At 36.0% G+C, this 14313-nt stretch overlaps 1 protein-coding gene across 1 annotated transcript; it reads right to left on the bottom strand.

Moving 5' to 3' along the window:
- Nucleotides 1-9249: 9249 nt before the first annotated feature.
- On the bottom strand, nt 9250-13832 carry LOC132611459 (BAG family molecular chaperone regulator 3-like). The gene is made up of 4 exons (XM_060325887.1): nt 13403-13832; nt 11932-12188; nt 10336-10485; nt 9250-9571 (listed from the first exon to the last, which is right to left on the bottom strand). The coding sequence occupies exons 1-4, from the start codon at nt 13629-13631 to the stop codon at nt 9431-9433; spliced, it is 777 nt and encodes a 258-aa protein (XP_060181870.1). The 5' UTR covers nt 13632-13832; the 3' UTR covers nt 9250-9430.
- Between the last annotated feature and the right edge of the window lie 481 nt (nt 13833-14313).

Raw genomic sequence — 14313 nt, 5'->3', positions numbered from 1 at the left:
TAGGGAACCTCAAAGGTCATCCCTTCGATGTGATTCATTCTTGATCCTGTATTGGCATGTGTGATATCTTTATCTCTTTATGAATGTATGTTCATAACTTCTATGTGGTTTTGTCTAGCCATTCGGGAGGAAGAGTGGTCATCGAGGGTTACATGCCCTGATGTGGTTTTGCCTAGCTATTCGGGAGGAAGGATAGCCTTCGAGGGTGACAACCCCGATGTGGTGCTTCTATGCTGGTTTAGGGAACCTTAAGTGGTCATCCCTTCGTTTCACTTGTTTGGGCCTGTATTGGCATGTGTTATACTTTGAATATACTTTGATTAGCCTGTGAGTGACTTGTTTCTTATCTTGTTGCCGGTGGGTGGCTTATTAATAATAATGAACTCGTGTACTTGTGAGTGGCTTATTGATAATAATGAACTTGTGTGCCTGTGAGTGGCTTATTGATAATAATGAACCTGTTTGCCTGTGAGTGGCTTGTTGATGATATTATCCTCGAATGGAAAATACTCAAATGGTAATAAATGGTACACTGAACCGGAAAATATATATACTTGTCTTGATGGTTTCCCGTTGATAATGATGAGTTGTACGATTGATCTTGTCTGTGGTTTCAATCTATTCTATTGGTACTGTTTTCACTAAGCACTGGAAATACTGGAATTGTACTTAAAGACATAATGAGTTGGAACTGAATTATATACCGATTTATGGTCTCTCTATTGATGGTTGTGAAGTTGTTGGTCTATTTTTATCTCAAGATTTTCAATTATTTGTTGTTGAAATTGTATCACTGATCTTATATAAATACATATTTTGTTATATTACTTATTGTCCCCGAGGCACTCACTGAGTACTCAGTACTCATGCATACTATTGTTGTTTTTTATGGTATATTAGGTAGCGAAGAAGAGCAGGTACAGACAAATTTCATGGGTTAGGAGTACTTGCTGCTTTCCAGATTGTCGGTGAGTCCACACATTTGTTCGTGGGTTTTCATTGAGCCAAATATTATTCCTTAATAGTTTCGAGCTGCGTCCTGAGTTAGTTTATTTTTCTTAGAAGCTCCATAGACAAGTGTCATACTGTGGGTAGATGTTGAAGTCTCCTACGACTTTTTGAGGCATTTTTCCACGTTCATAACTATTCATTTATATTAGACTTCCGCTGATTTTGTTTCATAATTGTGATCTTAAATTTTATTTAGTTATTTATCGCTTGTTTAATTTAATGATGAAAGATTATCAAAAAAAGGGCTTGACATTATTGATTTATAAGGTTCTTCTGATGTTGTTCATGACATCGGATGCCGGTCACGTCTAGGGTGGGTTTTGGGGGGTGACAGTTGTCCTTCTCCGGACCCTACTAATGCGGCTTTTTAAAGTATAATCCGTATATCAACTTGTGCACTGGTTTAATTTTGTTTTTTTGAAGTATAATCTTGTATTCAATATGCACTTATTATACATTGAATACTAAATATACTCTCGAGTATACACTGACGACAAATACATACAATTATGATTTAAGTGAGTAAAAAGAAAAAATTCAATCACCTAAGGGCCTGTTTGGACAACCATCTAGGAGTGTAATTACACAGTTTGACCTGTTTGTTTGACCAAATAATTACTTGGTTAGGTGGGAATTTGGTATAATTGAGAATGTGTGATTACACTATCCAATTCTCGGGGTGGGGGGTGGGTGGGGGGGGGGGGGGTGGGGGGGGGTGAGAATTGAGTATAATTACATCTTGTAATTACAGGGTTACTTTTTAGTTTCTTTCTTTTTTATTTTTGTTTCTATTATTTTATCTTCTTTTTATTTTTATTTTTAAAATTTTAAAATATATTTTCTTTTTATAGTATTATTTATCTTTTATTCACTTTTTTTATCATTCCCAACCTTTACTTCTTGTGATTCCATGTAATTGCTCGTATTTTTTTTTAATCTTTTTAGTTTATTCAGTTAGCATAACTGTGATATTATTCAAATTTTTGAAACTACACCTCTGATTATTAGAAAGAATGAGTCATTAACAAACTTCGCATATAATGAGTGATGTTATTAAAGTAGAATTTCGTTGTGAATGAGGTTATATATAGACTTATATTTCCCCTTTCTTTTAAATTATATTTACTTAAGTTATGTTGGAATTTGACATAAGAGTATTATGTTAAACCTTTTTTTTTTTTTTTGGATTTTGAATTTAGGTTATTTTCGATTTTAGTTTATTTGCTTTAACACTATTGACTCGTTGTTTCACATTGCATGCTGTTTATTTTTCACTTACAGTTGATAATTTTTTTTTTTGTCAAACATTTGAATATTGTTATGGATTTATAAATATTAATATTTTTTATCAAACATCCAATCCTTGACGTTCGCACAAAAAGTCTGCTTTTAATTTTTATAATTGATTAAAATTAAAATATTATTAATTTGAAAAATATATATCAATTATTTTTAAAATATTAGTTACAAATATATGATTATTAATTAATATATTTTCAATAAATATTGCATTGTTAAATACATAATTTAATATCATCTCTGAAGGCACATATTTTTCAAAGATTAATTTTAAACTTTTGATAAATTTTAAATTAAACTAACTGTGTAATTACACATGTGCAACCAAACAATACGCTGGTAATTACACTTCATTACTTGATGACAAACAAACAGGTTGATATAATTACAATACTGTGTAATTACTAGGTTGTGTAATTACTACCCTAGTAATTGCACCAATTCCAATTACCAGGTGGCTTTCCAAACAGACCCTAACTAAGTAGGCGTTTGGACATGCGATTACATCTCATGAGATCAAATCAGGCATTTTGACATGCGATTTCATCTAATTAGATGAAATCTCAAATCATCCAAAAAGGCATGATGATGATTTGGGATTCCAAATCATGATTTTAAAATTGTTAAATGTAAATATTTTGTAAAAATAGATCCATAAATTGATAGCTATATTTACCAACCATTAATATCAAATATTAAAAGATCTACAAGTTGCTAGTATATTTATAACAAATTTACTCTTACCAACCATGTGGGAGGATTATATTAAAGAGTAGCTACACTGCAACTCATGTTCAATTTTCCATTTTATTGAACTAAAGTTTGATCAATTGATGTTGTATTTTTTAGAAAGGCATTCTAGTAGCGTATTAATTTTGTTATGAACTCTGACTTGCTCAGTTAGTAAGATTGTATAAGAATTGAGGACGTTTTGATGGTTTTCACAACTTGTGGAGTTTTTATGTCTATAAGAAAAAATACAACATAAGAAATTCAAATTGCATGTCCAAACAAAACTTCAACTTCAAATCATCATGATTTCATCTCATGATTTCAAATCATGTCCAAACGGCATCCCAAAGGTAAGCTAACAAGAAAAAAAGGATCAACTGATGATAATGGGCTTGGGCTTGAGAAGTGAACATGGACCTTTGAGCTATCGTGGGGCTGATTGTTATTGGATTTCATCTTGACTATACCCATTAGGCAATTCGCAGTAATGTCCTTATTTTTGGGGTGGTCTTTAATTTTGTCCATTAAATTGGTGGTATTTAATTTTTGTCCTTCGTTAGAATTCCTTGATTTCGGATTCAAACCTCCGCTCAATTAAATATTAAAACAAATTTCGCAAGGTAGAGTTTGGATTCGCAAAGCAGAGATTTGCCTGCAAAACTCTACCGTACTCAAACTCTGCCTGATCTGGTAGAGTTTTGAGGCAATTAAGGCAGAGTTTTGCCTTAGGGTAGAGGCAAACTCTACCTGAAGGCAAAACTCTGCCTTGAGGCCTAACTCTGCTACAAAATTCTGCCTTGCGATTTTTTTTTACTAAGCCGGGGTTCGAACCCCAAACCCCATGGTATTAAGCGAAAAGGGAAAAAATTAAAGACCAGCAATTTGAGGAGCAAAAATTAAAGACCAGTGTATTTGAAGGGCTCTCCGCACAAAACAAATTATGCCCATCGACTTAACACCCACTAGACATTTAAATGTAAGGCAGAACCTCAAACCTCAGGATATTTTCGATCACTTTTTTAAGTGAAGGATAAAAATTAAAGACTAATAATTTGAGGGGCAAACATTAAAGACCAGTGCCTCAAAAAAATGCCTACAACTTGGAGAGTGAATGAGCCCAAAATCTTTCAAGCATAGTGTGGTGAACAATCTCTTGTTAAAGATTGTGGCAGTGACATATCGTGAAGTTTTGGGATATTTCATTATTTTCACTTGATCTTAGCAAGCAACAGAACATTGTCTCAAGAACTTTAATAGAAGTTACATATAGAAGCATGACAGTTGTTACAATTAAGATTACTTCATTACTAGAAGTATTCAATAAGTTATATATTTTCCACCCCTAGCTTCAGATTAACAATTGAATGATCGAACTACCAGGTGTGATGAAAAAGAGAGCGCACACGGCAAATAGTTATTGGTGGTCATCACATGATATGGGTGATAGATCAGCCTTCAGCTCTTCTTTCAGAATTATAGAACATGATGATTTTGTATACGGTAAAAACCGGATGTGAGGCAAACCGGTGGAGCGAGGGGACCGACTGATCTGCCTTCTTCGTCATTGGAACGACCAAGCCCGGTGACCCGAGCATTCGTGGCCGTTGGTCCGTATAGCCGTTGGTCCGTACGGCTGCTGGTCCGAGTAGCCGTTGGTCCGTGTGGCCGTTACACGCGAGCCACGTGCCAGTAGCGTCCTGTCATGGTCAACTACCCACCATGCGTGTGTCAGACGGCGCCGTCAGTCTAATCCCACCAAATCCGTGCAGAGTTGTCCTTATTATTATTATTTTATTAATTCATATTAGATGAAACCCATGGAAGTCACACTATAAATAGGGCATATCCCCCTCCTTTGTGAGGGTTGACTTCTTCATTTTCCAAGAACACTTGTAATAGAAAAATATATATGCAATCTCTCTCAAATATCGGACTCGGTCCATAACAATTATTTTCATTTTCATTGTGCTTCTTCAAACAAGTATTGCATGTCATTTAGCAACACTAATTCACTTCATCAACTTCTTTGCTACATAACGTTCATATACCTCATTTCCCTACGATATATTGAGATCCAAGCACATATCCTATACCCACTTACAAATTCAATTGATTATCCAAATTCGGGGTAAACAGTTTGGCGCCCACCGTGAGGCTAGGATAATATTGGTCTTTGATCTTGATCTCTATCTTACCCATCAAAATCAGAAACATCTAATGTCCGTCTTTGAAAAAACGGACCAAATGGCTAACAGTGGGCAATCTGGTCACGTCAACAACAACGAGATCGTGGCCGAAAATGAAGGCAGCGGGCCACGAGGATCGCGAAACCCCACTAACCCTTTAAATACTAACAATTCAATTACTTTGTCCGGACACAAGTCTGAAAAGAACCGGATACCCCGAATGATAATATTGACTTGCGTTTAATTTTTGAAATGTTGCAGGAACAGAGAGCGGCGATTGCCGAACAGGGAATCGCAATAGCCCAGCTGCAAAACGGAAGAGATAAAACGACCCCGGAAAAGGCGAAGAGTGTTGCTGAACCCAGAAGAGATAAGGCACGGATGGTTGAAAGCAATGGCTCCGGAGCTGGTCCATCCACCGAGGTTCTGAGAATGCTCGAAACGTTGGCGAAGCGGGTGGACTCGACCGAACAAAGGGTGGAGACATACAACTCTCGGGTGGATCAAATCTCGGGGGCTCCGCCTATTTTGAAAGGGCCGGATTCAAAGAGGTACATCCAAAGGCCTTTTCCTCCGAGTGCAGCTCCGAAATTGATCCCGAAGAGGTTCAAAATGCCGGATATCCAAAAATATGACGGCACAACGGACCCTCACGAACACGTACGGACCCTCACGAACACGTGACCTCATACGCCTGTGCTATAAAAGGCAATGATATGGAAGATGATGAAATCGAATCCGTGTTGCTGAAAAAGTTCGGGGAAGCTTTGTCAAAAGGAGCATTGACTTGGTGCGATCATCTGCCCGAGCATTTAATCACTTCTTTCGAAATGCTCGCCGATGCCTTCATAAAAGCACACGCCGGAGCCAAAAAGGTGCAGGCTCGAAAGATGGATATTTTCCATATAGCCCAAAGAGACGAGGAGCTATTGCGTGAATTTGTCAACCGATTCCAAAGGGAACGAATGGAGCCCCCCCCGGTTCCGAAGGAATGGGCCGCACAAGCTTTCACAAAGGGGCTCAATGTTCAGAGCTCGAAGACTTCGTTCAAATTAAAGGAAAGCTTACTGGAATACGAGGCTGTGACCTGGGCGGATGTCCATAACCGATACGAGTCAAAAATTCGGATAGAGGATGACCAACTCGAGCTTCCCCCGGGGCCCGTAAAAATGAACAAAAGCTCGGAGAGATCACGAAAGAATTACGAACCGGAGGCCGGACCATCGAGGGAAAGGTATCGGCCATACTCTCGAAAACCAAGCTTCAGGTCGGAAAAATCAAGGGATGGCCCGAGTCATTTCTCCGGGCGGGGGTGATAAACGGGCCGAGTACCCGGTTCAGGTATACCACCGAGGAGTCAAACGAGGAGGCCACGGCTGTGAAACTCGATCTCACGGATGAACTTCGCGAAAACGCGTTGGTCCGTATTGCAACCCAGAAGCAGAGAATGGAAAGGTACTACAATCGGAGAGCCAATTTTTGACATTTCTAAGTTGGAGACTTGGTGCTTCGGAAAGATACCTTGAGCACCAAGAATCCCAACGGAGGAAAACTGGGTTCGAACTGGGAAAGACCGTACAAGATAATCGAGGTAACGGGCAAAGGATCGTGTCAGCTGGAATCCGTGGACGGGCAGCGATTGTGCAACAACCGGAACGTGGCTCATTTGAAGGGATATTACTGCTAAGGTATGGACACCTCATGTTTAACCTTTTTCTTTTTGCAGGAAGTCAAGTACCGGATAAAGTTAGGATCTAGGTCTGAAAACGCGTGTTGCACTCTTTTCCTTAGTACAGTTTTGTCCCAAAATGGGTTTTTCGACAAGGTTTTTAATGAGGCAACAAGTACAACGTGTTACTTAACAAAAATAAGGACAAACGGCCGGGAACTCGGGGTCACGGCCTACGAGTGGGGGCTTGATAGCGCTCGCCTGATCTTGCAGCTCGGATAAGCACTAGGGGACTTATACCCACATCGAGGTTTACCCCGGTTAATGGAAAACGGAGGAGCTCAACAAATCAAGACCGGACCTTCTGCATTAGGTTTCGATGTAAGGACCAAACGATCATAATGAATCGTGTCCCATTTAGCATTTGCTACGGCAAAACTAAGGCCTGGTCACCGGCCATAGCCTTCGATGTAAGGACCAAACGATCATAATGAATCGTGTCCCATTTAGCATTTGCTACGACAAAACTAAGGCCTGGTCACCGGCCATAGCCTTCGATGTAAGGACCAAACGATCGTAACGAATCGTGTCCCGTTGTATATTTGCTACAGCAAAGGCAGAAAGAATTAAAATTCTCATATGTACAAACATTTTGCAAACGCAAAGTTATCAAAAGTTGGTATAACAAAATCTTGGGTGTCTTTCTGTTAAAAGGACTTCGCCTCGATGGTAACCGCCGTATTCCGGCACTGCCCCACTCACATACTCTATATCGAGGATTGTGCCCGAAATTCAATAAAGGCGACAAGGTCACAATGACCCAAGCCAAAGCTCGGCAAATTCCCCAAAACGGGGACTGCTAAATCAAAAACTTTGCCAAGGTTGAAAAAATACCGACCCTAAAGAAAATGCCTATCGTAATTCAGAGACATCTGAACCTATGAAGCATCGGATAAGTCCCACGGGCACGGTGAATTAACGACTATGAGTCGACCTGTCCTAAAACGGACCAACGATCATGACAAAAATAATGGCAAACATTCAAAACGAAGAAATAAGAAGGTAACGACGAGCTGACAGGGCCACCGGTTTCAGAAGTTATCCACTCCCCGTTACTCCGATAGATCGGAGATCCGGGAAGTGTGGGGCTATCTGTATACGGTAAAAACCGGATGCGAGGCAAACCGGTGGAGTGAGGGGACCGACTGATCTGCCTTCTTCGTCATTGGAACGACCAAGCCCGGTGACCCGAGCATTTGTGGCCGTTGGTCCGTATAGCCGTTGGTCCGTACCGCTGTTGGTCCGAGTAGCCGTTGGTCCGTGTGGCCGTTACACGCGAGCCACGTGCCAGTAGCGTCCTGTCATGGTCAACTACCCACCATGCGTGTGTCAGACGGCGCCGTCAGTCTAATCCCACCAAATCCGTGCAGAGCTGTCCTTATTATTATTATTATTTTATTAATTCATATTGGATGAAACCCATGGAAGTCACACTATAAATAGGGCACATCCCCCTCCTTTGTGAGGGTTGACTTCTTCATTTTCCAAGAACACTTGTAATAGAAAAATATATATGCAATTTCTCTCAAATATCGGACTCGGTCCATAACAATTATTTTCATTTCCATTGTGCTTCTTCAAACAAGTATTGCATGTCATTTAGCAACACTAATTCACTTCATCAACTGCTTTGCTACATAACGTTCATATACCTCATTTCCCTACGATATATTGAGATCCAAGCATATATCTTATACCCACTTACAAATTCAATTGATTATTCAAATCCGGGGTAAACAGACTTAAATCAGGATTAACTCGATTTCTCCTTAATCGGTGGTTAAATTTACTCTTAGATAAGCTCCTTTATATGTAAGGACCCACTATACAGATTTTTGGCGGCAATTACGTTTGTTGCAAAATTAAGACGACTTTGTGACGGTTTTATAACATTGGAATTTATTAATATGGACGAAATCCGTGAAGAACTTGTTACAGTGTTATTCTCTGCTCATAAAAAATAAATAAATCATTTTTCACATTTGTGAAGAATCTGTCATACATATTTGTAGCGCCTCGTTTCATCTTAGTTCAAACACTAGTCTCCTTCCATCTTATTCTCAAGCTAAATTTCTCACTTAGTGACCAAGGATCGAAATTTTGACAGGGTGAGTATGGGTGGAGCTAGCACTTCGATTAGGGTCCGGCAGCTCGGTAGCTTTGGTCCAAATACTATATTTGTATTAAAAGTTTATTAAATATGTACAAATTTTGTTAGTTTAGAACTCAATATCTTTAGTGGACTAGAATTTCAAACACATAAACTTCAAATACTGATTCCGCCTTTATGGGGGAGGGGTTGAATTTGGACATTTCCCATTTACAAAGCTGCACAAACATTTATTGGTGAATCAGTAGAGGAGAAGCTACCAGTACGAGCTGAACAACTGTTAAATCTCTTTAGTAAAATACATAGGAAAAAGTTGGAAAAGTAAAAGATTACAAAAAAAAAAAAAAAAAATGAAAGAAGAAATCAATCAAATAATTCCCAACTTGTGGTGGTAGGAGGTGGATCAAAAGTTTCCCATTTGGTGGTGACTATAACTGGCTTTATTTTAGTATTGGCCACTTTGAGCAAATCAAGGGTTTCCACACACTTCTGCACTCTTTGACCCTGCAAGGATAAGTCATTACTTACCAAAAGCTCTATAATCAGAAAGCACAAAAAAATATTTAGAGAATACAATCATACATGGGTGTGAGGAAATATTACGGTACCATGAAAAGTTTAATATTCGAATATATAATGGAGATTGAATAATACATGAAATCTAAACTAACAAAGTTTTAGTACTTTTTAAAGTATTTATTAATTGTATTAAAATGAAAATACAATCTAACTTATATTTATTAGGTTCGTATCATGATTGGCCTTTTCTTTTCTAAAATTACTTTGGACTCATTTTTTTCCCGGTGTAATCACCTGGTATTTGATATTTACTTTTCTGACTAATTCAGATTCACACTAGATAATCTATCTCACTACGTCTCCCAGTGATCCTTTAATTAAACTTACATTCTCCAATTATATGTAATTCAGATTAACTCAAATTGTGTTAAGATAAGCGATACTTGATTGGAAGCAGCCATCAGCCAGGTCTTGGACAATGCCTTTTTTTTTTTTTTTTTTTGTAGTAACTGACAACTTATTAGTCCTTGATAGTAAAAAAAATGTGGGATGCTATATTTTCAGGATTAATCGAGATTCGTAAATATGTTAATAGATTCTTGACCCAAGGACATCTTATAGTCAGTTGGGTTCTTATACAACAAATATTTCATATTAAAGATATTATAAATGAGATATTATTGGTACGTTAAATTCTTAAACAAGGAGCTTGTGAAAGAAAAAAATTTAGAAAAATAGCGAATATGTACCTGCATCTCCTTCTGGGCACATGCATCTCCTTCTACAGAGACGATATTATCCAATTTGACAGCTTGTCTCATTAACATCTCGATCAAAGTAGTGATCTGCAAATCTGCTACTTTCTTCCCATTTCCAATTGACTTTTCAATTGCAGATACCTATGAAGATTATCAAAATAAAGCGCACTAATTAATGACCATTTGCATTAGACTATAGCATAAACATCGACGTGCATGATCATGTGAATATTATGAAAACAATATACTAATATCTTTCTAAAGGTCAGTCTTCAAATTCTTTCCAATTTGACCAAGATTATGTAATGTTCGTTCCATCACAAACTGACAACCTGTATAAGTTGACTAAGATGAAATTCATCAATTTCGAATTTTGTATTAGCCATTAATCATTATGCGATTTTTATAGATGGGTTAACTGAGACTTATGTTGTACACTTGAATTGATTAATGACCTATGACGTTATTTTGCCTAATATAAGAAACTATAATATATTTTGGTAAGAGTACAGAGTACCTAAACACTTTTCTGTCTTTATTCCTTCTTTTTTTTTGGCTTTAAATAATTTAGAAGAAAAGACCCCACAGGACCTATGGGTAGTAAAGAATTTTTGTGTGATTGAGGACACAAAGAAAACAATCCAAGCATTTTTGTCCCACCACTTCTCATGTACGATAATGATACTAATTGCCCTTTCAACTACCTTATATGCTCCCTCTGTCCCACTACTTTTTGTTTAATTTGTCCCAATTTTTATTTTATTTTTATATTTAAAATATAATTTAATATATTTTATCTTTAATGAGATGAATTATAATTATATAAATATTTATGATTTATTTTAAATCATAATTTTAAAATTTTATTACTCTTTATTAAACTTTCTACCCAATAAAAAGAATCGCATAAAATAGGACTGAGGAAGTGTACTTCCCACTTCACATTCATATATCTAAGTAATTCGTAATCGTAGCTACAGGATGACTTCACATTATGTTTCCAACTATCAGCAAAAAAGATTAGGTAGAGTTTTACTTCAGAATGAGTAATTTGTCTCTAGTTATATAAAAATTTAAGTTATAGAACTGACAGTTATATCAAGTTATCTCGGTTAATGTTTATTATAAAAAATTATTTGTAATTATCTTATACTCATCTTAATTGAGTAAATATCAAATAGTCATGCACAGAACTTAAAGTTCAAAGTTTAACTTATGTAGATCATTGACGTAATTGTTTTATATACTTTCAGATCAGTTTTATCCAGAAGACACCTATAATTAACCGTCCATTAAAATGTGATTTGTAACATTGAAAAGATTGTGGTTTGCGAGCTATTGCGCAGTGAGTAGATTATATACCCTGCAAATTGAAGATAGCGGTTACGGATTTCCTAACGGAGTAAAAAATAATTGAAAAGATAATGAGCTATATACTATAATTACAAATGTGGCTTAATAGTATAAAAATCACTGCACCGTATAGTTAGAAATTTTATTTTCTATAGTCTGATTATGTAAATGACTACTCCAAAGTCTCCAATATTCATACAAGTTAGTACACAGTAATTAAAGAGGAGTTGTTACCTGCTCAGCAAGTTTATCAATCTCTATGGATACGTCGTTAATCAAGCGATGTACGGCTTGGATTTTGGCGTTCTTTCTCATCTGCATGAACCTTTTTTCTTTGCTTTCTGGATCCTCAATTAGGATGACTTTTGATCGATCTTTGACTCCACACATGTCTAAATATTCTCCATTTTCTCTTTCTTTTCCCCTGCATATTACCCTCTGTTCTCCTGGTTGTAATCCTGTTTCTTCTGTTAACAGCTTCTTCAATTCCCCTGCACAAGAATAGCCAATTGATTTCACTATTTTACCCTTCGTTAAACGGGATAAATTTTGGAATTGTTCAACTTTTAGCACGGTCAATATAGTGAATTAAAGATAATGCATATAGTAGAAAGTTTGGACCTTATTATGCAGCTAAGTCCAGGAGAAATTTTAACAGCACAAATTTAGTACTCCCTCCGTCCCAAAATACTTATCACATTTAGCTTTTCGAGCATCAAAATATATAAACTTTGACCAATTTTTTAAAATGTATTTTTTCATTATATTGATATGAAATTTTAACAAGTTATAGTATTTGAGTATGTAAGTATTAAATTTAAAATATTAAATTAATCAAGTATAATATAGCTTTGAAGATTAGTCAAATTGATCCTGACAAGCGAAACATGACAAGTATTTTGGGACGGAGAAAGAAAATTCAAATTACAATGAAATTAGAATTAGAATATTAATAAATAAGAAACAAATCGATTCACCATTGCGATTCAAACAAATTCATCATTGTCTTTCCCTATTACTTTTGAGAAGCCAATGGACATGGGCCATGGCTATTATATTGCAACAATTTCATTTAATTAACCAAAAAAATAAATATGTTTCATAGTTTTGGTATAATGTGCCAAGCTACTTGTATTATCTCTAGCTGGATAAGATATGCTACGATATTGTTCTCGCTTAGTGATAATGAGTAACTACAATAATACAAAAAAAAAAAATTAGTACTATAAACGTTTGACCACTTACTATGACCCCTATAAATTATAATTCCTTTATAATGAGTAATGACCATGAAAAATATTAATTAGATAATATCAAGACCCGTTAGTTTCCTATTTAGAACTATTTTCTCTATTCCAGAATATTTGACATTGTTATGTGATTTTTTAATACAGAATTTTAATTTTAAAAAGGGAATAGTTATAAAAGAAATAATCGGTTGTCTTCAAAGGCACATTTTTCTGGAAAAGTGTTTGGACATAAATTGTTATAATTTTTCAGAATTCAACTAGAAAAACTCCAAAAAAACGATTTTCACTTTTTTCATTTCAAATCAATCATAATAATTAAAAAGAAAAAAGAAAAAGAAATTCACTTTGTATTCATATCCAAATACAACTTCAATTTTCAAATATCATTTGTACGTGTAAACGCCACTTAAACTCTTAATCGAAATAGTCATGTATATAGCGAGACTCGGACTTACCAAAGGTGGCGTGAGGATTAACGGAGATCTCATACCTAGCAGCACCATAAGCCACACGTATCCGCAAATTCTGAGTAATTGCAACATCATCTGAATTATCACTTCTTCTCTGTACTAACATCCCACCAGGCCTCATTTCCCACTCTATTACCTCTTCCTTAAAGGCAGCAGCCGTCGACACAACATTCTCGGCCTTTTTAACATTGAATTTAAGTTTTTTCTTCATCATTTTGCCGTTGCAAATAACGTGTGTGTGTGTGTTTTTTTTTTATCGCCGGTGACTGACTGTTGCCGGAGAAAATAGCTGGTGAAAGGTTTTCAAGAAGTTGGAAAGAGTAACTACCCCAGTACTGTCTTACCGACACGAACCAACTGTTTTATAAAAAGGATAGCAGTTATAATATCAATATGTGGCCCCAAGGAATACCCCCAACCTCATCTACCATAGGTCCATATATATAAGTTTTTTTTTTTTATATGAATCTCTCACGTTCGTTTGGTTGAATCATGAATGTACTAGAAAAAAATAATACTATACGTATTATTTTTGGTATTATTAATCTTTTGTTTGGTACTCCCTCTATCTCAAATTATCTATCACTTTTTTTGTTTTACACGCCTTCTAAGAAATACTAATTAGAAAGGATATTTGACCAACTTTATTTTTATTTATGTCTAAATTATAATTTCTCTTACTCTATTTATGTGTCATTTTTATTAATGATAAAGTTTTACTAAGGGTAAAATGGGGAAAAAAAATAATTAATTGTGTCTTCAACTTCTAAAACAACAAATATTTTGAGACAACTATTTTTAGTAACCACGACAGATAATTTGAGACGGAGGGAGTAGTGTTTTTCAATCTACATCAAACTAATATATAATATTACTTATTATACACCTTAATACAT

Source organism: Lycium barbarum, chromosome 9 (genome assembly GCF_019175385.1).
Source record: "Lycium barbarum isolate Lr01 chromosome 9, ASM1917538v2, whole genome shotgun sequence".
Classification (NCBI taxonomy): domain Eukaryota; kingdom Viridiplantae; phylum Streptophyta; class Magnoliopsida; order Solanales; family Solanaceae; genus Lycium; species Lycium barbarum.
The sequence above is the reverse complement of the archived record's forward strand: the minus strand, read 5'-3'. Positions and strand labels throughout refer to the sequence as shown.